The sequence below is a fragment of the Protopterus annectens genome, chromosome 5.part0 (assembly GCF_019279795.1).
Source record: "Protopterus annectens isolate FY-2018-M chromosome 5.part0, PAN1.0, whole genome shotgun sequence".
NCBI classification, from domain to species: Eukaryota; Metazoa; Chordata; order Ceratodontiformes; family Protopteridae; genus Protopterus; species Protopterus annectens.
The window spans coordinates 656,618,851-656,645,284 of NC_056735.1; the positions used below are offsets into that span (position 1 = coordinate 656,618,851).

The following is a 26,434-nucleotide window of genomic DNA, read 5'->3' on the forward strand; positions in this document are numbered from 1 at the left end:
ATACGCTTTTGTTACTCTTTTCATGGTAAAACTGTACCTGCAGGCATCAGATACAGCTACCTCTGCAGCTTTCCTCAGGGGGATTCCTACCAAAGATATTTTGGAAGCAGCCACTTGGAGTTCTGTACATACTTTCTCCAAGCACTATCACCTACCATTATACTCCAAATCTAGAGCAGGCTTTGCCACTGCAGTCTTGCAGGGCCTCCTGGCTCCTCCTAGTTCCACCTAGTGCCTACCACCCCTTTTTTAGCTTTGGGATTCTACCCATCTGTTATGACTGCAGCTGTATGCACGATGAACATAGTACAGTTTTGTACCTACCATAAATGTAGATGTTTGAGTGCTAATACAGCTGCAGTCCAGGTTTCCCTCCCTCCTTCCCCTCTTGGGACAGGCCTAATGGCTAACACCTCCTCATACAACCTGATTGGGGTATTCTTTTATGGTGTATTTGCTTGCAACTACTGTTTTTTGATTATATTGCATTGCATTATTACATAAATTTATGTATTGCCTTCCTTCTGGGGGCACCTGACATCTGAGGCAAGAAAAACCTGAAGAAAATGGCGTCGGCTGGTTCTTTTGTACCCCTGTTGCACTGACGTCAAGGAAGAAGCGACGACATCCGACACCGGACCTAGACTTTAGAATTCGGCCGACCGAGGACCCGCCTGACGGCAGGAAAGCCCATCTGTTATGACTGCAGATGTATTAGCACTCGAACATCTACATTTATGGTAGGTACAAAACTGTACTTTCTCTTTCTTTGCTTTCAATTGCTGTTCCACTTCTAGTACATCCAACATGGATACTTATCAGTATCCAGATCTCTTAATTTATCAGCATCCAGATCTCTTATCCCATTGCTCTGGACCGCCTCCTCCAAATCACGTGTCCATGAAGTTAACTGTATGGTACCTCCAATTTTAACCTTAGCCGTAGATGCTAGGCTTCCTCCTGCAGTGGTCAGCATTCTGTCTGCTTCTCAGAAGCTGTCTACTAGGAAGGTTTCACAGCAAATGGAAGACATTTTCAATTTGGGCCCATTCTAAGGGGCTAGATCCTTTTTCAGCACCAATGCTATCTGTACTTAAATTTCTGTCTGATCTCTTTGACAAAGGCTCCAGTTTTACAACTATAAGAATTCAGCTGGAGGCTGTTTCCAATTTCTGTGTTCTTGTTAATGATGCATCGGTTGCATCCTTTAAGATCTCAAAAGCATTCCTTAAGGATACTTTTTTTAAGACCTCCCATTAGGGGCCCAGCACTTCCATGGGACATTACCATTCTCTTATAATCCCTCACACAACGTCCTTTTGAGCCCATTGATAAGGTGGACTTAAGATTTCTATGTCAGAAAATTATTTTTCTAGTGGCAGTAACATCGGTTAGATGAATCTCAGAATTGCAAGCCCGTTCTTCAAAACCCTCATATTTGCTTTTTCACAAGGACAGGTTTCCCTCAGAACTTAATACATCCTTTATCCCGAAGGTGGCATCCAATATTAACTTAAACCAATCTATACACCATCTAGTATTTTTTCTAAGGTACTCAAGAAAGGAGAATACCTCCTTCATTTATTGGATGTTCACAGGTAACTCATATTCTGTATTCATAGGCAAAAGATTTCAGAAAAAATGACCAATTGTTCATTTCCTTTGCTAGGCTAAAATTGGGAAGAGCAGTTTCTAAAGTAACCCTATCCAGATGGCTTTCAAATTGTATCTGTTTTGTATACCAAAGAAAAAACTTGCCTTTAGCATGTAAACCTAAGGCACACTCAAGAGCAGTTTCTACTTATTTAGCCTTCAATAGAGAATTTTCAGTTGATGACATTTATGCAACTACCTGGGCAACAGTATACAACTTTCTGTCCCATTATAAGTTGGATGAACAGTCAAGATCACGCTCGTCCTTTGGCTCAACCATTCTCCAGAATGTCCCTCCTTGATAGCACCCAGTTGACAGCTTGGGATTTTGTCCCACATGTTTGAACAGACGAAAATAGACAACATTGGATACGAAGGTTATATACTTAACATAACGTTAGATCCATGTTGTCTCATTTTCATCCACTTCAAACTCCCTTCCTCCACTCCCCTTCCAAATTATCACCTTTGGCTTCTACATGACCTAGTGGAGGTTAATTCCTGTCTGAGCACAGTCTGATTAGACTGATTGCTTTTCAGTAGCAGCTGCAGCTAGTAGGCTATTTTCCTTCTGTCACAATTTTTTCTTTGCTTTAACACACACACACTTGCTTTAAAATCTTATACCCATTTAGAAGCAAACTTGATCTGAATATCTGTGGTTCAACCTAGGATATTATGGGTAGGGGAAGAGTCAGAGCTTTGGAACCGATAAACTTGAGAGTGGCGCCAAGGTTGAATCCCATTGAATCTGACAAGCCATGTGTCTGAAGCGGATAAAAATGAGACAATGTGTATCTAACATTATGGTAAGTACATAACTTTTGTTTGTTATTACCCATCTGATTTATTAAATACACAAGACTGCTGTACTAGCTTTTGCTGATATGACAAACATGACACAAAATATCAAAATAAGCTAACTTTCTGTGGTTGAGGGCCCCCCTTCCAGGATCAGGGGGTATCCCAGCTACTGCAGGGTTCGCTGGTGCCTAAAGCCAGCTATGACAGGGGGTTAAGGTATTACACAGTGAAGACTACAGCTTGGCTGAATATTTATTGTATTGCAGTTAGCATGCTTATATGAAGGTAAGATTTTCAGAAGACTTCTGTTTATTTTTTAACATCACCTGAAGTGTTCCAGAGAGTTGTTGCACAGATAATTTAAGGAAATGTGACATTATCTTTACTGATATGCTGGTTTGGGATGTAACCAGAGAGGATCTTGTCTGTTTTAGTCAGATTAAACTGATAAAGTATACCCTCAAGATGAGAAAAATAAGAGAAACAGCTATACAGCTGAGATCTATAGCCTGTGTTTTAACTTAAAAAGTTTTTAAACTAGATGAGAAATCATAGAAGGTTCATAGTTGTATACTAACGACAACTAGGGCCTTTATACACCTATCCATGCAATCCAACCAGTTGTGTTCATATGTATTGGGGTGTTTATAAGGCGGGGGTATGTTAGCAAGTTTCTAGAGGTTATGTGAGGGTTATGTTAGTTTGGACATTACTGTCTGCCTCTGTCCATCATAGGTAGGTAGGCTATCGGCCCTAGGGCCTATACAAGCCTAGCCATAACGATTCCCTGGCTATTGCTTCTCACAAATATTTACTTTCCTGGACCTCTGCCTAGCAGGACTATTGATGTGATCCCCAGGGTGAATTTTCTATCTCCCATCCAATTGTCAAGGTTCCTCTTGAAGAGGGCCATTGAGGCGCTCTGTCTGACGTGTATGGGCAGCCTATTCCAGAGTATGGGGAGTCTCTGGGTCAGGAACCTATCCCTCCAGCATGTTCTATTTATCATGATGACAAGGTTATGATCCCTAGAGCATGTGGCTTGGAGGGATTGGGATTTCTTTAAGTGTAGCATGACAAACAAATCTGGGTTGGACATGGCCTTGTATGTTAGGCAGAGATCACCTCTGAGTGGGCAATATGCAACAGAGTATAGCTGGAATTTCTTTAGATGGTCAGCATAAGGCATATGCTTTTTAGGCCTGTGATTCTTTTTGTGAGGTATTTCTGCAGCCTTTCTAGGTGTTGCAAATGTCTTGCGAGGTACATACCAAATGGGGCATTGTATTCTATAATGGGTCTGAGAGATGAGTACAGAGGGACAATGACCTCCTTTTTTCTGGATGAAAATCCCTTAGTGATGAGGTGTGCCACATAGAAGGATTTTCTAACTGTTGTGGCTATGTGGTTATCAAAGGTGAGACCACTGTCCACCTGTGTCCCTAGGTCTCTTATCACACTTTTTGTGTTTAGTGTACTGCCACCTATGTGGTAGTTCACAGGTACATGGTTTTTCCCCAAGCAACTATACATTTTTTGGCATTTAGCTTGAGCCCATGGCTCTGGCACCAGGCATCTATTTTGGTAAGGCCTTAATGTGATAGTGTTCAATCTCGCCGTTTGTTCTTACACATGGGTTCGGAGCCGATCCTCGGCTCCGTGTCGGCCGCTTGCAAGCTCTGCATCGAGAAGAAGCTCGAGACAACCTAATACCCACAATCCCCCTCTGCCTTTACCTCAGATCTAGTTTGCCGCTGCTGCGTTCGCATCACTGGGATCGAGCTCGAGCAACTTCAGATAAGAAATAACTTTTATTATTGTTATTTTTGAGAAAAAAATTATTCTAAAAGTACTATTTGGTGACATAGTGTATGTGTGTGTGGTAAGGTAGAAATACTCGGTACCGTTAAGTTTAATTAACTTGTTAGAGTTTTTCGGGGCCTTCCACCCCTTACTTGATTTTGACAACCGGACTGACTTATATATCGGATTCGACATATTTACTGGATTTGTCTCTCTACTGGACTTGACCTTTTTTCTCTTACCTGTTTCTTCTTCAAGATGTCTGAGAAAATTAAATCAGGTTTTAAACGTTGCCAGTGTGGCCAAAAAATGTCAGTTACTGACAACCATAGTTCCTGTGTCTACTGCCTTGGCCCTCTCCACTTACAAGAGGACTGTTCAATTTGTCACTCTTTTAGTGGGAGGGTCATGACAGATAGGCGCAGGAAACTCATGGACAGGGGTTATTAAAACCTTCCTTTCAGGAGGCTCTGGATGCTTCAGACCAGGCATCCAAATCCTCGAAGGAATCGAAGACGTCGGAGCCCAAGTCATCGGCTCCGAGCTCTTCGAGTAAAGTTAGATCACCGGTTCCACAGACTTCGGGGCCGAGTGTTCAACTGTTGTCAGTTCGAGCCTCGATTCTTGGAACCGGTGATGGAGCTCCTCCTCGACACTATTGAGGTCGGCTCCGTCTTGGTTCCTTCGACCCGTTCTTCTTCTAAGCTCTCCGATGTCGATGTGGATCGTGTGGTGCAGAAGTTATTGGAGCATTCGCCCTATCCAAACTTATTTCGGTTTCCACCCAGTTGGTGTTGAAACTTGAAGGCCTCCCATTGTCTCCATCCATTCCTCCTCCGAGACCTGTCCAGTCTTTGGAGCCGGAAGAGGTTGATCTACTGATTGTGGAGCCCTCGGGTCCAGAACCGTCCTTTCTCGGTCTGTTCCTCTCACCTCGACTCCGCCGGATCCGTACCGGAGTCTCGAGCCGACGATCTGTCCTTGGTTCCGGGGCCGAGTCGAACCGACGCTTCAGTTCTGACTCTTCCCTCGGGCCTCGGCGGATCGATTCGACTCCGTCCTCGGGTCGATGCCTTCGGTGCCTGTCTCGGGATTCTTCCCATTTCTTCGAACCGGAGATTCTTCGACTCGGGACCCGGGGCCTTCGATCTCATGAGGAAGGTGTTGTCTACCCAGACAACCACATCGGTAGAAGCAACCTCTCCTCCCCATAAAGGGCAGTTATCCTCCTCTGCACCCACGGCTACATCCAAGCGTCGAGCACCGGTGTCTCAGCCACCCCTGGGGGGTGCCCCTCTTCCTCGGAGGCTTCTTGGATGCTCCCCACGAAGAAGTCCCTAGGAAAAGATTGTGTAAGAGGAGACACTTAGATTCTCCACAAGAATCTTTGACATCCGATACTGACTTAGATGAGTCAGAAGGGTCCCCTAAGTCACCTTCAGAAGATGTCTCTTTTTCTGACATATTGGAGATCCTGAAACAGAGAGGTGACTGGCAGTCCCTTCCCCCTTCTGAGGATGAGTCAGTCTTGCTGAAGGCATTTGGTGCTCGCCCTTCCTCCTCCTGGGTCACTCCGCCTTCGATGAATTAATGGAACTTATTGCTCAAGGCGGGAGGCTCCTGACACAGTGGAACCAGTCCCTAGGAAGCCTAATAAGTATATCACTGCACCCCAGGACAAGACTTACTTGACAAAAGGAGTTCCAGTGGACGCTATGGTGGTGGCAGCGCCACGAAAAGGAGATGTCGGAATCTTCCTCATCTGTCCATCGCCCTAATAAAGATTCTAGGACTATGGACAGGTATGGGAAGCGCATTTTTAGTTCAGCGGCTTTTTCCATGCGATCCCTGAACTATTTCACCCACTTTACACGACTACAGAGGGATCTAGTCAAAGAGTTGGGAGATACCCTCCAGGGTACTACAGATGCTGCTGTCTCAGAGAAAGTGACAGCGCAACTTAATACCCTTACATCCATTGTGAACTCGTCCATGAGGCTGATCTCTTACGCAGCCGAAGGTTCGAGTAGGGCAGCAGCTTCAGCGATTGCTCTTCGCAGACAATCCTGGATGCGCTTATGTTCATTCGGAAGCCTTCAAGTCTTCCTTTACTAACGCCCCATTTGACGGTGCCACTCTTTTTGGCCCCAAAGTAAAGGAGACCCTTACCCGGTGTGAGCAGGAGGGAAAGACTCTGTCTGCTGTCGGAGTCCGTTTTCCACCCCATCCAGACCGTACCCCAAAGGGCAACGTGGTGGAAAAATGTGGTTTCAAAACCCCAAGGATCTTTCCCAGGCACACAGGGTGATGCCCTTCTAGAGGCAGAGGAGGGGCAGAGGTGGAAGACGCCGCCCTGGCGGCAGAGGGGTCCGCAGAATCAAGGTGACAGGGATACACTCCCTGGTAAACCTTTCCAGCACTCCTGAGAGGAGGCCCGACTGTCCTGCTCTGGAGGCAGTCGGGTCGCTAGCTTTATACCCTCAGGCCTGGCAAAACATAACTACAGACAAGTGGGTAAAAAGCGTGGTTACCAGAGGTTACAATATACCATTTCTATCCTATCTCATTCCAAAGAAAAGACTCCCAGATGTGTCCCAGATGTGCCGCCCCATCTGCAAGAGCCAGCAGCTATAGAAATTTCAAAGCTGCTAAAAAAAAAGAGTCATCCAACCAGTCCCAGCGGACCAAAGAGGATTCGGAACTTACTCAAGGTTCTTTTTAGTTCCAAAGAAAACAGGGGACTGGAGGCCCATTCTGGACCTAAGCGACCTCAATACCTTCGTCAAGAAAGAAAAGTTCCGAATGGTCACGCTTCAATCGATCCTTCCATTCTTACAGAAGGACGACTGGATGTGCTCAATAGATCTGAAGGATGCATACTACCACATCAAAATGGCCAGGGCATCCAGAGATCATTTGCGCTTCCGGCTGGGTGCCAGTCACTTTCAGTTTCGAGCCCTGCCCTTTGGTCTGACCTCAGCCCCCAGGGTCTTCACCAAATGCATGGCAGTGGTAGTGTCTCACTTGAGACGCCTAGGATTCCAGGTGTTTCCGTATCTGGACAACTGGCTCCTTTCTGCCACCACCCAGCGTCAACTAGTACAGGCCAGAGACTACACTCTTCAACTGTGTATTCACCTCGGAATTTCTGTAAACTTCGGAAAATCCTTACTACAGCCATCACAGCGTATCTTATTCATAGGAGCGGAATTAGATACACATCAGTTAATTCTAAGACTTCCTCCAGAAAGGATACTTTCACTTCAGACTCACATCGTCTTCTTCTTTTGTCCAGGAAATCCCCAGCAAAACTGGTACTGAAGGTTTTGGGACTCATGTCAGCTTCTCTTATTGCAATACCCTTGGGAAGACTACACATGAGAGTCCTACAATGGCTACTGTTAGCACAATGGTCGTTCCAACAACTACCTCTGACACACGAGATTCTTATAACGAACACATGCAAATCACACCTAGACTGGTGGCTTCAGACTTGCAACCTTTCCAAGGGGAGACCATTTGTGCTACCCACGCCGACAGCTACGGTGACCACGGACGCTTCCCTGATAGGGTGGGGGGGCATCTTTCAGGGACAGACAGTCCAAGGCGAATGGACCAATTTAGAGTACAATCTGCACATCAATGTTCTAGAGTTGAGGGCAGTGTTTCTAGCGTTGCAACACTTTGCTCCCCTTCTTCCTCTGGGAACTATTGCAGTTCAGACGGACAACATGTCTGTAGTCTGGTACATAAACAAGCAAGGGGGAACCAAGTCCTATCAGCTATGCAGAGAGGCCATGAGAATCTGGCAATGGGCGGAGTCCACGGGTCGCTTTCTGATAGCAACGCACATCCCGGGTCATCCAACGTCATAGCCGACAGGCTGAGCAGAGCAATACTGTTACCGCACGCAGTGGTCCCTAAAACAGTCAGTTGCGAAAAGATTTTTCGCGTGGGGCCAGCCTTCCTGCGATCTGTTTGCGTCTCCAGTGAACGCCAAATGCAGGAGCTACTTTGCCCTATTACCCCCTCCAGGGGAAGTCCCCAGGGACGCACTGATTCACGATTGGCCCCCGGGTCTCCTGTACGCATTTCGTCCCTTCCCCCTGATCTCAAAGTTTCTCCAGAAAGCCAACAACCTACACAGGACAATAATCCTCATTGCCCCATTCTGGTCTCGTCAAATTTGGTTCCCCTTCCTCATGACACACTGCATTTGGGGACCCTGGATCCTGGACCCAGAGCCAGATCTATTGACTCACTCGTCAGGGGCTCCCCACCCCTCACTCTTGTCCCTCCATCTAGCAGCTTGGCTGCTCCAATTCCCAACTTAGCCAGGTCTGATCTTCTTTCGCCTGCAGTTCAAAATATATTAGTGGCTTCTCATAAAGCTTCCACTACTAAAACATATACTAGTAAATGGAAGCGCTTTGTATTCTGGGCGAATACACAGCAAGTGGACCCTGTTATAGCTCCTTTGAATAAAATATTAGCGTTTTTAACAGAATTGTTCCATCAGGGTGCTTCTCCTGCCACATTAAGAGTTCAATTGGCTGCCATTTCTAATTTCCATGTGGAAGAATGTGGAGCACCTGTTATGGCCCACAGACTTTGTAAAGCCTTTTTAAAAGGGTCTTTTCATATTAGACCACCAATTAGATCTCCTACGTCACCTTGGAGTCTAAACTTATTATTATCTAAGTTGATGCTGCCCCCCTTCGAACCAGCCTCCTCTTGCCCATTAAAATTTTTGTTGTGGAAGACTCTCTTTTTGGTAGCCATTACATCCGCTAGGCGAGTATCTGAACTTCAAGCTCTCTCCATTAAACACCCTTATTTGATCTTTCACTCTGACAGAGTTTCTCTTCACACTAATTCATCCTTCCTTCCTAAAGTTTGTTCTATTAACAATATTAATCAGTCCATTGAATTACCCACTTTCTTCAAGAATCACTCCAATAAAATGGAGTATATGTTACACAAATTAGATGTCCACAGACAACTAAGGTTTTACTTGGATAGAACAAAAGATCACAGGAAATCTGATCAACTTTTTGTAGCCTTTGCTGATAACAGAAAAGGAGTAGCAGTTACTAAAAGAACTCTTTCTAAGTGGTTAACTGATTGTATCATCTATGTCTATGATTCTACAGATCAAACTCTTTTGCACAAACCCAAAGGACATTCCACAAGGTCAGTGTCTACATCCCTGGCTCATGCAGCTCGCCTACCACTAGATGCTATTTGTGCGGCTGCTACTTGGTCTAAACCACATACATTCATTTCTCATTATAAGGTAGACAAGGTTTCTAGGGACAGGGCAACCTTTGGTTCCACTGTGCTCAAGAACGTCCTTCCGTGAGTTCCTCAGGAACAAGGAGCTAGGGATGCTACCCATGTGTAAGAACAAACGGCGAGATTGAACACTATCACATATAGAAGTTATGTCCTTACCATAACGTTCCATGTGGAGTGTTCATCTCGCCTTGTTCTTACATTCCCACCCTCCCACCCTTAGGAAGAACGTTCAGTTTGGTGCCTGGTCTGGGGCATTCTGCTTCTGCATTGCAGTTGTTGTATATATAGTTGACATGTATACATATATATATATATGTATATATATAGACTCTTAGTTTCTGTGCATATGTGATATTGGCATGAGTGTTTCTCTCTCTGACTGCTGGTTTGCTTGCAAACTAGATCTGAGGTAAAGGCAGAGGGGGATTGTGGGTATTAGGTTGTCTCGAGCTTCTTCTCGATGCAGAGCTTGCAAGCGGCCGACACGGAGCCGAGGATCGGCTCCGAACCCATGTGTAAGAACAAAGGCGAGATGAACACTCCACATGGAACGTTATGGTAAGGACATAACTTCTATTTATAGTATATCCACATCATTTGGGGATTCAAGAATGGCTCCCAGCTTGCAGTCATCTGCGAACTTTGTAAGCCAGAGTTCCTTAGTGTTGGCCTGTACTTCAGAGAAGTAGATGCCAAACAAGAGTGGTCCCAGGACAGAACCCTGCAGTACACCACTTGTTACTTGCCTGGAGCTGGATTTGGAGTAGGCTACTTTTACAGTGTGTGTTCTGTCAGTAAGCCAGTTTGCAACCCATCGAGTGACGTAGGGATTAATGCCCATCTTAGTAAGTTTATCTATGATTCCAGAGTGGGGGATAGTGTCGAAAGCCTTGGCAAGGTCCAAGCAGGCTGTGTGAACCACCTTACCCTCGTCCACAGCTCTGGAGACTGATTCGAAGAAGTAGATCAGGTTCAGGAGGCAAGATCGGCCCTTCACTAACCCAAACTGGATGGGGTCCAGTGTTTGAAGGTTGCCAATGTCTTTGTTTATAAGTTCCATGACAATACGTTCCATGGCCTTGCAGATGAGGCTCGTCAGACTGATGGGACGGTAGTTCCTGGGATCCAAAGTGGATCCCCCCTTATGGAGTGGGATGACTGTATCTATGCGCCACTCTTTGGGCACGAAGCCTGAGGTGAGTCTATGATTAAACATGACACATAGATGAGGTGCCAGTTCATTTTGTAGTTCATGCAGTACACAGCCCGCAATGTCATCTGGTCCCATGGATGCTGTATTCTTGGCTTTGGAGAGTGTGTTTTTTACCTGAGTGGCCGTGATTAGCGGAATTTGGCATTCTTTCGGTATTGAGATGGGCCCTTTAGGGGGTGAGAGGGGGGTGAAGATGGCACTGAATCTATCTGCCAGGATATTGACAATATCCGGTGGATCAGTATATCTAGTGCCATTCTGCTGTAGCTCAGAGCAGATCTGAGTATTGCCATTTAGATTCTTGACATAGCTATAGAATGTCTTGTGGTTGGCTTTGGAATCTTTGGCAATTTTGTTTTCATAACTAGCTTTGGAAGATTTTATGAAGGATCTCAGCTTTCTACTGAGGCTGGATTCTTCCTATTTTCTGCAACAGTTTCTTCCTTCTGTTGTACAGCTTGTTTATGGCAGGGAGCCACCAGATTGGCTTCCTTTTTTTAGAGGACAAGCGTCTTGGTACTGTTTGGGATGGCTCAGTCCATGCATGAGTTAATGTGCTCGTACAGCACCTTAGTGTAGGATTCAGCAGTTGAACTTCCAGTTCCCATCTGCATGGGTGTCATGAAGTTTGTTACTTCTGACTTGAGAAGCATGAAGTTGGATTTGGAGAAATTTTTTACGGAGGTTTCCTTAAAGGGGGGTTGGGGTGGGATGTGGATTTCAAGGTGATTAGCTTATGCTCTGATCTGACCAACGAGGGGGTGACCACTGGTGTGGAGCATCGATCTCCCATGTTGGTAATGACCAGGTCTAGAATATTGGTACCCCTGGTGGGACTATGAATTAGTTGCTCTAGGGCATTGGAATTTTTGAATTCCAAGAACTGTTGAGCAAAGGTGTTGGTATAGGAGTAGTTTTCCCAGTTAATAACAGGGTAGTTGAAATCACCCAGTATTAGGGTGTTTGGTTGTATGTTAATATTTTCCAGTATGTTTAGAAAGGTGTAGTGAGAATCTTGAGGCATGGTGGGCGATCTGTAGCAAGCTACAGTTTGTAGTGCAGTCTTACCTAGTGTTAATTGCACCTGGAGAATTTTAAATGCATTGTGTTGGGCAACCAGCCTGGAGGTGTGAGTATCGTTGGTGAATATGGACACTCCTCCACCTTTAGTGTTTCGGTCCTGGTTTGGTGGCCGAAAAGTGTGGTATGAGTTAGCCTGGTGTTGCAGGGGTGCTCTCTGGAGCTTTGTACCAGGTTTCAGTTACAGCACAGATATCAATGTTCTCCATTTTTAGGCGAGCCTCGAGAGAGTGCATCATGAGGTTTAGACTTCTTGCATTGAGTAGCATTACCTTCAGATTTTGCTTGCTTGTACCCATTACAATGGTAGTTTTGTCTTTTGAACCTTGCCTTAAAAAGGCACTATAAGGGTGGCAAGAGCTTAGTTCTAAGGGAAAATTTGAAGTGCAGACTTTCTGGCACCGGGAATACTTTAACCTTAGCCCCACTAAATGCTTATGCCAGAAAGCTGAAAGGGATAGAAATTAGCCCAAAATGGCCAGTAAAATTGCAATTTCAGAGCTGGAAACCACTTCTTTAGTGTTAGATAGGCAGTACAATGTACAATGTTCTCACTCTCACTGGTAAAGCAGTAGGACCCTCCCTCTACCACAGCAAGGTCTGGATAGCTCTGAACACTGAAACTAAAGTCCTGAAACCAGCAAAGCCTGGAAACCTGGACTATTCTAGTTAGGAAAGGTGGGAAATTAGCAAACACGATAGAATTTTTTTTTTTTTTGGCTAAATCAGGCTAAACAATGCAGTTATACAGTAAATAAGCACTGAAAGGCAAATGTACTTTAGTGTATAGCCCAGAACAGTAAACTCAATTAAAACTTTGCAAAACTGAATATTTGAAAATTTAAACTTTTTAAATAAAGCAAGGCAAGTGCACAACTGGAAAATGACTTACAGGCAAAAATACAGTGAAATAAGTAGCTAGTGTACTTTTTAAGCTTTCTGAGAAGTGCAGGTAATAAAAGTGACAAAAATCAGCAAAAATTAGAAAATTCAGCAAAAAGTACTTGCAGTTAGCCCAAAAAGTCTCTCTCTATCGTTTTTGGTGCTGTAGTAGTCTGCAGGATGCCCAAACAGGATCTGCTGATCTAAAACAAGCTTAAACATGTGCAAACACGTGTATTTATGCCAGAAAGTTGAAAGGGATAGAAATCAGCCTAAAATGGCCAGAGAAATGGGGGCAAGACCTGAGGGTAAATTTCCGATATCCCGGTCCAAGGAATTCACTTATAAGTTGGGTGACATACATACAAATATTTCAAGCACAGGCAATAATGGTCTTCTAGCCTGTCAATATACCAAATCAGTTGTTTCCATAATAAGTGTCCAGGTTGTTAAAAATATCTAAACTAGTATTTGCTTTAATGTACTTTGGTACTCTGTTCCATGCATCAGCTACTGTTTGAGAACCAATTAGTACACTTCTCATTCCTATAGAATCTTCTGCATAGGTTGTCTTATGATTCTCTACTGATTTTAGATAACTCCAAACATTCCCAGAGGTTGTTGCCTCTAAATGCCCTATATACTTGAATAAGATCTCTTAAATGAGACACTGTCCAAATTTAGATATTTTAGTTTTACATAATAACTTAAATTTTCACATCCATGTATACCCTTGGTATATTTCCACCGTGCTGTTTCCACTTTACTCATGCTTGTTTTCCAATAAGTTTTCCATATTGTTATTCCATACTCACATTTGAGTCTAATATAACGAACAAACAAGGACTTCATCATTTCTGATTTTCTAGTCTTTATAACATTTTTATACAACCTATAGTTCTATAGCTATCATTAACCAGTTGGTTGATATGATTAGAAAAACTCAAAGCTGGATCTACCCATATGCCCAGGTCCTATAATGAACCTACAGTTTCAATCACTGTGTGCAGTATAAGGATTTACCTTTCAGTGTAGGTCTCCGAAATCTCATATGCTTAGTTTTTTTTGTATTTATTTGTCAGCTTATTACTCTCCTGTGCCCAAATGGTCAATGTAGTCATGTTCTTTTGCAGACATGCCCTATGTGTAGCACATGTAATCAGTTTACCCATTTTCAGGTCATCTGCATACAGACTGTAGAATACCTCAGATGAAAAAGATAGATCCGAAATATATAATCTAAGCAAGTATGAGCCATAGGATAGAGCCCTGTGGGGCACCCTGATTGTAACCTCAAATTTCACCTGTCCATTTGTTGTATGATACTTTCCATGTCCTATTTCTAAGCCATGCAGCTATTCATCTTAACCAGTGTACATTAACACCTAGTTGTTATAATTTATTGATCAGTGTTTTGCGTATGACCCTATCAAATGCTGAAGTTAAATCTATATAAATTACATCACAGCACAATTTTTCAGTCATAGCTGTATTGTTATAGAACATCTTACTGGTGGTAGTAAATCTATTTTCAACATATGCATGCTGATATATGGTTTCAAGTCCCAACCTTTCCAGTTGTGACAATAATTTATCCAGTATAACCTTATCCATTATTTTTCCACAACATGAATGTTTAACAAGTGCATACATCAGATCATGAGGAATCACCCCATATTTATACAACCTAGTAAATAACAGATATATTGGTACTTACATTCATGCCAAAGTGTACCCGGGTCAGTATTACTGATTGCATCTCCTCCATGTGCTTTTTTCGATCTACTTTGTATAGTTCTTTTTCAACCTAATCTACTTTGATTTCAATATCTGAGGTTACCCGGATGTCACTAGGACAATTTATCACCCCCCTCCCCTTTGTGGAGCCAGACTGCTTTTCATAAGATTTTGTAAATGTATTTATCTGTTATGCCTGAGAATAAATTTTAGAATCTACACACAATTTATATGTCTTTACTCCTACCACATCTTGTGTAGTTATTAAATAGTTTCCTATTGTGCTTAATATCTTTATATCATTTTTCTTGATCTTGTCTCACACTGTTTAATGTATCAGTCCAGCTTGTTTATTTCAGTTTTCAAAGTGATAGTTTGACCTCTTTCCATTTCTTATATTTTTTGTCTCTCACCTCAGTCAAGTATCTTGTTCTTATGGAAATAAATCCTCCTGATTTTGTGTGCCTAAATCCTGATGTTAAATATTTTTTTTTTTTGCATTTGGACAATTTATCTTTCAAAACTTTCCATATTCCTTCTGCAGTTTTTCCACTGAACACATCGCTCTAATTAGTTTCACATAGTGTCCATATAATCTGTTATTAATCTTCTATGCATTGGTTTAGATTTCAGTTTGGCAGAATTATCAAGCAACAAATTAACTTTTATAACCCCATGATCACTTCACATCAACATTGGTAAAACCTGACATGAAGTTACAGTAATTTCTTAGGGGTATTAACAATGTCTGGTATGTTCCTTTCCAGTGTAGGCTTTTTTACAATCTGAAGCAATTGTTATTCCTGAACATACGTTGTAAATTTCCTTACTGATATTGTTGAATCAATAGCATTCCAGTCTGTCTCTGCTAAATTTAAGTTCCCAGCCATATTATTCTTCCCTCTTGTGTTTCATGCAAGAAATATATGAATTCCTCCTGGTTGTCAACAGTTGTCTTTGGTGGCCTATATACTCCAGCGATTGCTATATGTTTGAGGGTTGTCTTTATTGTCAAAGTTATACAATCTACAGTATTGGTGTAGTCACTGAACATCTAATAATCACAGGTATCAAAGCAATCTGTAATCCTTATCATAACACCTCCACCAGATTTTTTGTTAGAATGTCTTTTATAGCAAAACACTTATACCCTGACACAACAGGTTTCCAGTCATTGTTCTTAAACCATGTTTAACAAGCAAGAACAACATCAGTCTTGTGACAACGTAGCAAATTTTCCAATAAAAAAACTTTATTATTACTGCTCCTAGCATTAACAACCATCAGAGATGCATCAGATATTGCCATCTGTGAACTGTTAAATTTTCAACCTGTCTTGTGTTTGTTAAATATTGCAAAATACCTGCTGCAGAAATAGTCTTTCCTGATCTTGACAATTGCATGCCATTCTATCTAAACATGTGTGCCCCAAATTTTCCATTTTTAAAAAGGGACATTTCTTCATGTAGGTATTTACCCCCAAAAAGTTTATTCATGGTGACCTGACTCTCTCTTTTGTGTGTGACTTGTGAAAAATACTTCCTAACACCTGTACAAACTGTGCCATCTAAGAGGGCTGTAAGTTCCCTACTAACAAAGAATCCTTGTGGATGAGATTATTTGTACCAACTTGAATAAAAACAGATCCATATTTACTTATGTTAAAGCATTCTAAGATCTTTCTCACATCCTCTAGTTTTGGTCACAGCAAGCGTTAACTCTATTCGATGTTCATTATCTTCTCCACAAATTTAAGTGTCAATTCCTCTAATAATGAAATCTTTAATTACAAAAATATCTTTTCTGACCAGATTTGAAGAATTTTCAACTTCTAACTCAGTAATATACGAGTTTTGTTACAAAGGAATGATCTTCATCACAGTTAGTCTTATTAATCCCATTGTTTTTATTCCTTATTGCATTTGTAAGCATATAATTCTCACCATTTGGCTTTGACAGCCATACATTGAGCCATGTTGTCAAGTTTTAACTTTTTTACAGTAATGTTCATTCTTTCCATGTAAGAATTTGATTTCTCCTTTTTACCTGCCCCTTGCCTCATTTTTGTACCTTCTCATGTGGATCTTGTGGAAAAAATAATGCCTTTTTCTGTAGAGTGAAAATTTTCTGGTAGAAAACTATCATTCCTTGTAATCTGTGTTACATAACAAGACAGTGTCCTTTTTAGTATGTATTCTTTTTAGTATGCTTAGTAAACATTAACTAGTTTTTTTTTTCTTTCTTGTCATTAGTTATGAACTTCTTCCTTTCTTTCTTTTTTGTTTTCTTCTATATGCTCTGAATTAGCCGATTGCTGAATACTTGTATCCAGAATTCCAAAGTTGTAAGTGGTGTTGTCTTGTTCAATAGGGGTTGAGTGATCTTTACTGACAATAGATTCTTCCTTTCCCAAATGTGTTCTTTTTGCTATTTGCCTAATATTATTTAGTTCATTATTCCAGTCAGTAATATATGTAACATCAGTTCTCCAAGCTGTGCCAGTTGCCAGGAGTGCAATCATCATTATGAAGTCTAGATTTATTATTAATAGTGGAAATCAATCATCCAACTTTTGACACGAGTAACACCAATCACCAGTGTTACCTTTAAATATGCATAGCATTTAGTATATACTGTACAAGATACTTGTACTTTAGCAAATCATTAATGATGTCTCATGTAAGGAATCCAATTTCAGCTGCCAATGGTTAAAGAATTCTAAAAGAAAAGGATAGTCAAAATCAGTTATCAAGGAATTCACAAAGATTTTAAATCAACTTCTGTGAGAAAAATCATACAAACAATATACAATTAAGGATTAAATTAAGCAGAATAAAGTTGTTGCTCTGACTGCACCAGTTGTGAATCGCACAAAAGTTGGAATTCCTTTATGTGGAGGGCAAATGCACACAGTAGCTTCTGCTCACTATTGCTCAGAGTCACATCTCTTTTTGTAAAGATCATTAAATTACAAACCAACATTTCAGATTAGCTCCAAATTGTCCTGTCTGTAGTGTGTGTGTGAATTTGTGGCTGACTAGGCTTCTTGGGATGACTAGAGTTGCCTATCTAAAACCTATCCCTTTCTAATGGCAAACAGTGTAAGTTAGAGGTAAAACAACAACATATAAATCAAAGTAAATATTTTCTACAAGCTATCCCTTTCTTCCTAAAACAGTGAAAAATAGTGGTAAAAAATAAAATATAAATCTTATCTTACCAGGCAACTGCACAGTCGATCACAAACCAGCACATGATTGTTTAGATAGGCTCTGGACATAGAATGATTTTTTTACTACCTTGGCCACATGTTAAAGGCCAGATTATTGTCTGCATATGTTCCCAGATCCCTGACTACTGGGTCACCTCTTAGGGGTGTCGTCTTGATGGAGTAATTAGCCTGGGTGGTGGCTTTCTCAAAAGGCACTGTAATGCATTTCTTGGCATTGAGTTTTAGTCCATGAATTTGGCAGACAGTCATTTGTCTGTGTTAGACCCTCTTGTAAGATGTTTGTGTGATGGGGGAATCTGTGATAGCTCCCAATTTGTAGTCATCTGCAGACTTGGTCAGCCAGAGACCCTTGACATTTACCTTTACCTCCAAGAAGTAGAAGCAAAATATGAGCGGTCCCAGCATGGAGCCTTGATGTACCCTGCTGGTTAGTGGAGGCGATGTTGCCAATCCTGACTTTGTTTTATATAAACTGTTAGTGCAAGTACATTTCTCGTGTGTATATGTGTATATATACATACATATATATATATATATATATGTGTGTGTGTTTGTGTATAATATGTACTGGGAGGAGCATGAGTAAAGGATCTAGAATGTAACTCTTGCAGGACTTAATACGTCATTAAGTGATAAAGGCCAATGTGAAACTTGAATACATCACAATTAAGGTATTCAAGTCTAAGAAGTAAACTGATAGGGCTTCAGTCCTTTGTAATGTGTCCTGTTCTGAAGACTGCATCATCTTTTGCAATGTGCAGTTAATTAATGCATTTTGTAGAAGCACACTTAAGCTGATGAGTTGGTTACACATGAATGCATATGAGGAAAGCCTACAGGTTTTCACTTACTACTTAATGACAGGAAGGAGAAGTGTGTAAAATTAAGTGTGTAATTGAAGCTTACAAATATTTCAGCGATGTGATAATGTCAGTTGTCTGTTTCAGTGAAAAAAAGGCACTGGCACCAGAGTATACTGTGGCAAAGCAGTTATGCTAGACTGGTAAAGTACTTTTTACTTATGGTACTGTGTGGCTGAAACAACTTGCAAGAGGATGTGATGGAAGTACTCTACATAAGCAGCTGGTTTGTTTGAGATAGAGACAGTTTGGCAGAGGCCAAGTTAAGTGAGCATTTAATAGAGAATTGTTTTAAAGATCCGTTATTCCCACACTAAGCCTAGCTGCACTTGTGGTGTAACGGGGAATGCACTATTAATGCAAGTTTTGTTATGAAATGTGTGTTGCCATAAATGTCTGTATGAATGTTTTTTGAACTACTGATTTTGTTTTAATGAAACTTTTGTTTTTTTTCAGGAAGAACTAGCTTTTGTATTTGAAATGCTGCAGCAATTTGAGGATGCGCTGGTGCAGTATGATGAACTGGATGCTCTGTTTTCACAGTATGTAGTTAACTTTGGTGCTGGAGGTATGTGACCTGTATCTTTAGCATAAATAATGGGCACTTTACCAGTAAAGAAAGACATAGTCATTTGGCAAATTTGAAAGAATACATCCATGAACTTAATCAGTTATATTCATAATGCAGCCTTGACATCATCTGTGCAGTTGCATCAAAATAATGGACACTGTTATTTGACTGCTTAGAAGGAGAAAGTAATGCATGGTATTTGTTTTCTAGTCTTCAGCTTTCTGATTGAATTTGCATGAAGCTACAAGGTTGCCCTGGGGTACAGTGGTTAGTATTGCTGCCACATGGTACTTGATTTTCTATTTTGGGTGATAACTGGGGTCTCTCCAGTGTCATCCCTGTGTTCACTTGACTTTGTCTGATGCACATCTAAAAAAAAACTTTCTATAGCTCAATTGGTGAACTTCTAGAATGCATTGTGTGTGTGTGTGTGGGGGGGGTCCTTTGATAGATGTCTTTTTCTGGAATATTTTCTCTGCATTGTATCCTTGAGTGGTGGGTTAGCCTCTGGCTGCCCTGTAATCCTGATTTGGGCTAAGTGGACAGAACTGGAAAATTAATAAATACTTTATTTATTTGAATGTTGAATTCTTCCACAGCTAGATAATTTACTTTTCTCAGTCTTGCTTATCTAACCTATATTAAATGTTTAGAAAGCCATATTAAGCTGTGATACAGGGTACAACTCTTTTGCCCTCCAATTTGGAGAAATACAAATGCATGTAGAACAGTTTTTTCCCCCACTGTGCTATTGCTGTAGCCATGTGTACATCTTGTAAGCCATGGTGTGCAGCGTAGTTTGAGGGGTAGCATTTTGTGCATAGGAGAAGCACAAACTTTGGGGAACATCATTCAGTCTGTTCTGTTGCTTGTAAGGTCAGAAAGTATGGAGAATGTTTGGTATGCCACCAAGCATGTCAAGCATTGGATCTTGTTGAATACTACATACTTATTGCAAATATTTTTTTTACTAATTAGCTATCATAAATATAAATAATGTCATATTTCATCAGTAAAGATTATTCAGGCTTTATAATGAACAAACAAACCTCAAGATCACAACAGAAGAACTGTTAAAATTTTGAATCTTGCTGATTTTTTAAAAAAAACTTGGTAGGTGTAGACATAGTTTACTCAGTTAGTTTTTCTTTTGAAAATTTTAGAGAAAATAAAAAGTAAATGGTTTATGAGTACTATAAATGATAAACATTTTATGGGGAAAAAAGGTCTGCATTACCAATTCAGCTGATTGGAGATCACAAAATTATCTTTACCTAATTTACAAAGAAAGGCTCCATCAAACCTCAAGAAGCACCTAAAGGATTCCTAAACATAATGCTGTTGCATAAATGTATCCTGCACACCATGTTTAGTATGCCAGCAGTTATTGGTATGATGCATAAACATGAATTGCCATAGTTAAGGGCAGTATACATACGCCTTTTAGCTTTAGTGAATGGTGTACAGGATTGGTATACCATGCACACTGTAACACCTGATAGGTGGAATCTCTGTGCTGCATGACAGTATAGTGCAGAATGAACCAAAATGTAGAAACCTAATAAGGTGTATACTATACCCTGCTAAGTTTCTTTTCCTGGTTGTGTTGTATTCTGTCGTCATGCCTAAGAGTGATTCATAAAGCTTCATTCATTAAGTATGATGGAGGAGCTATGGATATTGCTGTATTATGGTAATAAGGGGGTCTAGTACTTTGAGATTTCTTACAGACAGGAACTTGTCAACTCTTTGAGTTAAGTTTGAGGAAACCAAAAGCAAAGCAGCTCCGGGGACAATAAAGGTTGTCTTCTAGATTCCAATGTGTAATACCAAAAAAGTCAGAGACGAATAATCCAATGGAATAAAAAGTTTAATACCACACCAAATAAAACAAAAACAAAAATATATATTGTATCAACTGATTAAGCGCTTTCGTCTCCGTTCGGAGACTTCTTCAGAATCAATTAACAAGAGTCCTGTCATCTTTTATATTCAAAAAATGGGCTGGTAATCTAAATTGAATAATTAATATTAATTCTCTTAAAAGAACCACCTTACATGCAGGTCCGATCAATAGGTACATATAGATATTGTTGAACATATCATAGACAAAGGGTAAAGGGTAAAACCTACCCAGGAATTATAACCACACAACTCAGTACTTTACTTATTAAAGTTAAATAATATTGTGTAGTATAATCAGGATCAGCCGATACTATCGGAGTATAGAAATTCCGTGTGGTCGTCATCCAACATCCATCACCACTAAAATAGATCACACGGTATTTAATACAATTGCTGAATACAATTGTTCAGTAAAATTGTCTTATTTTATAAATATTTTGAATTATAAATAAATATAAATATATAAGTATATGAGAGATGTATATTTATAAAATATGTTAGGAGATAAATGTATAAATAAATATTGTAGATATATATATATATATATATATATATATATATATATATATAAATAATGTATGAATATAAATACTATGTATAAAATATATTAAATATTAAATATTGAAATACATCCTATATGAAATACATCCTATGTAATCTACAATATATGCCATACCAGCCCAAACCCATGGCAAAGAATATTTGAATGAAGTAAAGTTGATTTAAGCCATGTTAGCTAGTTTTATTATTTTTTGATTTTGTTAATGTTTGAATAGAGCTGAAGTTGCAAAGTTATTTGTTTGTAGAACTTATTTTTATCTTTAAAATCTTATATTTCAGTGTTTAAACTTCAAAACAACTGCATCAAAATTTATGGTGAGTTTTATGTAAAGTCTTCTTATCCATGTTTGGATACCAAACAAAAATCTATCATTGTGATGTATCCAGTAGAAACTTTGTAGATTATATTCCTGGAAATTTATTCACAGAGTTTGTTATGCCCCTTACATGACAAGTATAGTATTAAAAAGTACTCTGTAAACTTGAGACCATTCTTAATTTTAAAGATATCACCATTTGTGCACTTCCAAGATGGCTGCACATTGAGTAACAGCTTAACTCTAGCTCTACCAGTGTGAAAATAAAAATTCAACAACGAAGGCCAGTAGATTTGTGTTTATGGGAAAATTTTCAGTAACTGGCTAGTAAGTGTACTGCCTGCATGCCAGGAAAAAAAAAGAAATACATAGCACCTGGAAAAAATCAGCTACAAAACGTGAGGAGGAAACGCTAACTGGGGAAAGTTCTGCAACTGTTCAGCAAAAAGCAATGCAACCTCCAGACACGACTTCCACTAACCTACAGGAAGATATAAGAAAACTGCACACAAAACTGGTTAAAATAAATGAGGCACTGATGGAGTATATCAACACAAACAAAAGTCTAGAAAGAAATGGAAGAAACTTTAAACAGATATTCAGATGTAAAGCTGCAAAAATCAGAGGTTGAAACGAAAAACGTTTGGCTGAATATGAGACTACTCAGGAAGAGATGTTTCCAAAACTAATAGAATTAGAAGACAGAGCATGTAGGGAAAACCTTAGATTTTCAGCAATACCATTGAAGCTGGAAAGAATAGACTGCATTAAATTTATGAAAGCACAAATAAGCAACTGGCCTGGTATTCCACAGCAGGAGTTTAGCTGAAAGGGCACATTGTGTGTATGCTCCAAAACTGCCTATGAGAAAGCAACTTAGACATTTAATAGTAAAGATGCTATCCTACCAGCAGAATGAGTTGATTCTGACAAAACTGTGGCAGAAGGACAAAATACTAAAAGTGGAAGAAAGCAGGAGAATGTTGTGGAGAATGATTACTCACTGTACACCAGACATGAGGGAATGTTGAGATGCAGATATGAGATTCAAACTGCTATACCCAGCTGTCTTCAATGTATTCTTCCCCAGAAGGACAAAATCATTTTTTGATTAAGTACATGCTAAGGAAGAAATACAAAAGTTTGTCCAACAAAAAGTAAGCTGTGAAACTGAAGGAGATTCTGCTGCTTGTTCTGGTAATAAAGGCCACAGAGAGACTGTACCTGTGAAATCTTTTTCAATGTTTCAATGGAAAATGTTGGAGAGAAGGAAGGGAGCACAAGAATTGACTATAAGAATTGAGAGTACATTGGAAATGAAGCAGAGGAAGGATTTGGGAGATGGAGATGAATAGTAATAAAACCAGTAACTTAATGTGGGATTACAATGTGTTAATTATATTTGTGAAATATGACAGAACAAGATGTGGAAATATTGGACTTTTTCAGAATTTGTTGGACTTGTGGTGGATAATAAAGTATATGCCCTACGTCATGTCATTAAAGTTTGGAAAAATGCTTTGGGAAGTAGAAGAGAGGGGAGAAAGTTAAATGTAATTAAAGAAAACACTTTTTTTCTTAATAGTACTATTTTTGTGGTGTATAGTTTGCTTTGCATGCTGTAAAGTATTTTTCTCGGTTACTTATTTTTTTTAAGTGTAATGGGGATTGTAAATATGAACTGCTTTTCTTTTTCTTTCTCCCTTCTCTCTCTCTGTTCTTGTTCAGTTTTAAGAAATGTAGGCACTACAATGTAAAAAAAAACTGGTTTTAAAAGAGCACAACAAGAAAAATTAATGTGCTTTTTCTCATTCTTGCATGGGGGAATGACTGGATTAAGGCGCATAAATTGATTTAGTAACAAGTTTTAAGAGAAAGCAAGTACATGAAAAAGAATATTGAATATTACGAGGCTTTTTTCTAGCAAATGAATGTATGCTTGGTAGCAATTCTGTATCTGGCCCTCGTGTCCATGGAAACAACCTGATAATTAGAAATTAACAAACACACAAAAAACACTAACCACTGAAGACTGCAGTGTTAAAACAATAACTGATAATTAAATGCAAGTACTGCAGTATCACCAGGAAACGAGTGTAGAATGCATGTTTAGCAGATAAAATCAAAATAAAACCAGCACAATTTAATAAAGCACAAGTAAAATCCTTCAAACAACAGGGTGTAAATCCGCACCAACAGGATGCAAATCCTCACAAACAGGATGAGCGCTTTCAGCTATGCTTTCATCAGATCCTGTTCACAGTAAAACAGCTCTCTTTTTTTATACTGTTGCAATCCAGTCAAGTCAAGTCATCTCCTGAGCTTCCTGCCTTTCAGTATACGTTTTAAAGGCATCACTCCATTAAAACCAGGGCTCCTGTTTGCCTGTAAATCAGCTGTCCACCATGTTTCCATGACTTCAGTTTTATTTGATAGATCTCCGCCTTTTACACCGTCTACCACTCTTTTCAAGGCCTGGAAGGAGAATTTATGTCCAGGATACTTTTGAATATGCTGTGACAAAGTATTTGTCTGTAGATTAAGTTTAATATCGCTAAGATGGCACAGAATACTCTTTTTAAAAGACCTATTCGTTTTCCCAACATAAAATCTTGGGCAGCTATCACATGTAGCTGCATATACTATGTTCTTAGTACTACAGTTCACATACGTCTTTAATTTGTATGTCCGAACAGTTACAGGATGTTTGTAACAGTTGCTTGTATCTATATAGATATTTTAAGGCTATGTGGAACAGTATCTTGTTTGTGACATAATCTCTTTAGATTCAACTTATTCTTAAAAGTGTATCTGGGGACAACACCAACAATGTCTTACGCTATCATCTGAAGTTAAAATCTTTCAGTTCTTTCTAATAGTTTCACAAATGGATGATATGTCACTACTGTTAGTAAACATCTGATGCCACTCAGTTTTCTGTTTTGTTTTTCCATGTCATCCTTTCTTCTGACTGAGAAATAAGGTCTCCCTTATCATTTCTCTGTGCCTTCGTCTTAATGGTTCCACGTCGAATTTCAAAATCTTTATAGCCTTGGGTCAACAAGTCATTCTGTAATCATTCTAATTCATGTTGGTGCACTTCATCATCAGTGCAAAGCCTAGATATACGTAGCATTTCGCCATTTATTATTTGTGGATACACATGTTTGGGATGCATACTTGTTCTGTGCAAAATAAGATTTCTCCAACATTCTTTTCTATAGAGACATGTATTAAATTGACCGTCTTTGTCCAATAAGACAGTCACATCCAAAAAATCTATTTCTTCCTTGGAAATTCTGACATCAAACTCCAAGAACGATGTAGTACTTCCCAAGTACTCCAGAAAACTGGATAGGTCATTCTCATTACCTCTCCATAAAACAAATATGTCATCAACAAATCTACCATAGAAGACGACGTGTCTCAGCCAGTGATTCTGTTTACTTAATACAAACTCATTTTCCCAATACGCTATGACCAAATTGGCGTAACTATTTGCAACATGAAGTGCCCATAGCTATGCCCTACTTTTGCCATTAATGGCCAGTTCCATAAACAAAGATGTTATTCTCCAGTATAATTCTCATTAATGAGCAGATTTGTGAGATAGTAGGGCCATCAAAATCAATATGTGTTCTCAAATGTTCCTGAATAGATCTTATCCCATATTCATTGGGTGTCGTAAATAAACTTTTTACTTCCATTGTTACTAGTATAAGGCTTTCTCTTCCATCCAAATTCATTACACAATCATTTAATATATGTAGGAAATAAGACGCATCTCTTAGAACTGTTCTCATCCCAGGTAGAACCTTCTTTGACGACCGTGCCCTGGCCCAGCAATCAAGGAGCCTCGGTCCTCACCACTAACACCAGAGAGGTTGTCTCATAGAAGATAGGAAAGGATAACTAATACAGTAAATTCAATTTCCCTTACGTGCACACAGAGATCAGTCAGTCTGGGGCTGGTTGCTCCCTTGCTCACCAGGTCCCCATAAGACTCCCCACTGGCACAGCTATAGGGTCCAGGTCTCAGCCTAGCTGGGCAAGCTAAAACCTCCAGTACCCTCTCTGTACAACCAGTGCTTCGTGTCCCTGACAAGTAGCTGACACAATACACACACACAGTTTGAGATAAGTATTTATACAATGTCACAGACACTCCTGGGAAAGGCCGACACAGATTCTCCAGCTGTGCCCCTTTACCCAGACCACCATATGGTAGTAATCCCTGCTACCACTCAGGTAATAATATCAGCTACTAAAAGGCCCTTAAAAGGGTGTCCAATTATTACTGTGCAATAATATCCGATGGTAATGTGACTATTCAGTCTAGGCTTATTGGAAGGGCTTAGACAGTTGTTGTGTCTTTCGGCTTTTCCCAGTTAGGGATCGCCACAGTGGAACTCCGGTCCGCTAATTATTGGCAGTAGATTTTTACGTGCTGGCTTGTCGGGTCTAACTCACAACCTTCAACGAAGGAACGCCCATTCACGCATGTCGCCACACAAAAGA

At 40.1% G+C, this 26,434-nt stretch overlaps 1 protein-coding gene across 2 annotated transcripts in view; it reads left to right on the forward strand.

Moving 5' to 3' along the window:
* Nucleotides 1-26,434, forward strand: part of TRAPPC10 (trafficking protein particle complex subunit 10) — a 2,525,275-nt gene that overhangs the window by 1,054,047 nt on the left and 1,444,794 nt on the right. For both annotated transcript variants that reach the window (XM_044072500.1, XM_044072501.1), the window contains exon 6: nt 19,019-19,130. In XM_044072500.1, the coding sequence (XP_043928435.1) occupies nt 19,019-19,130 (112 nt within the window). The remainder of the gene's footprint in view (nt 1-19,018; nt 19,131-26,434) is intronic.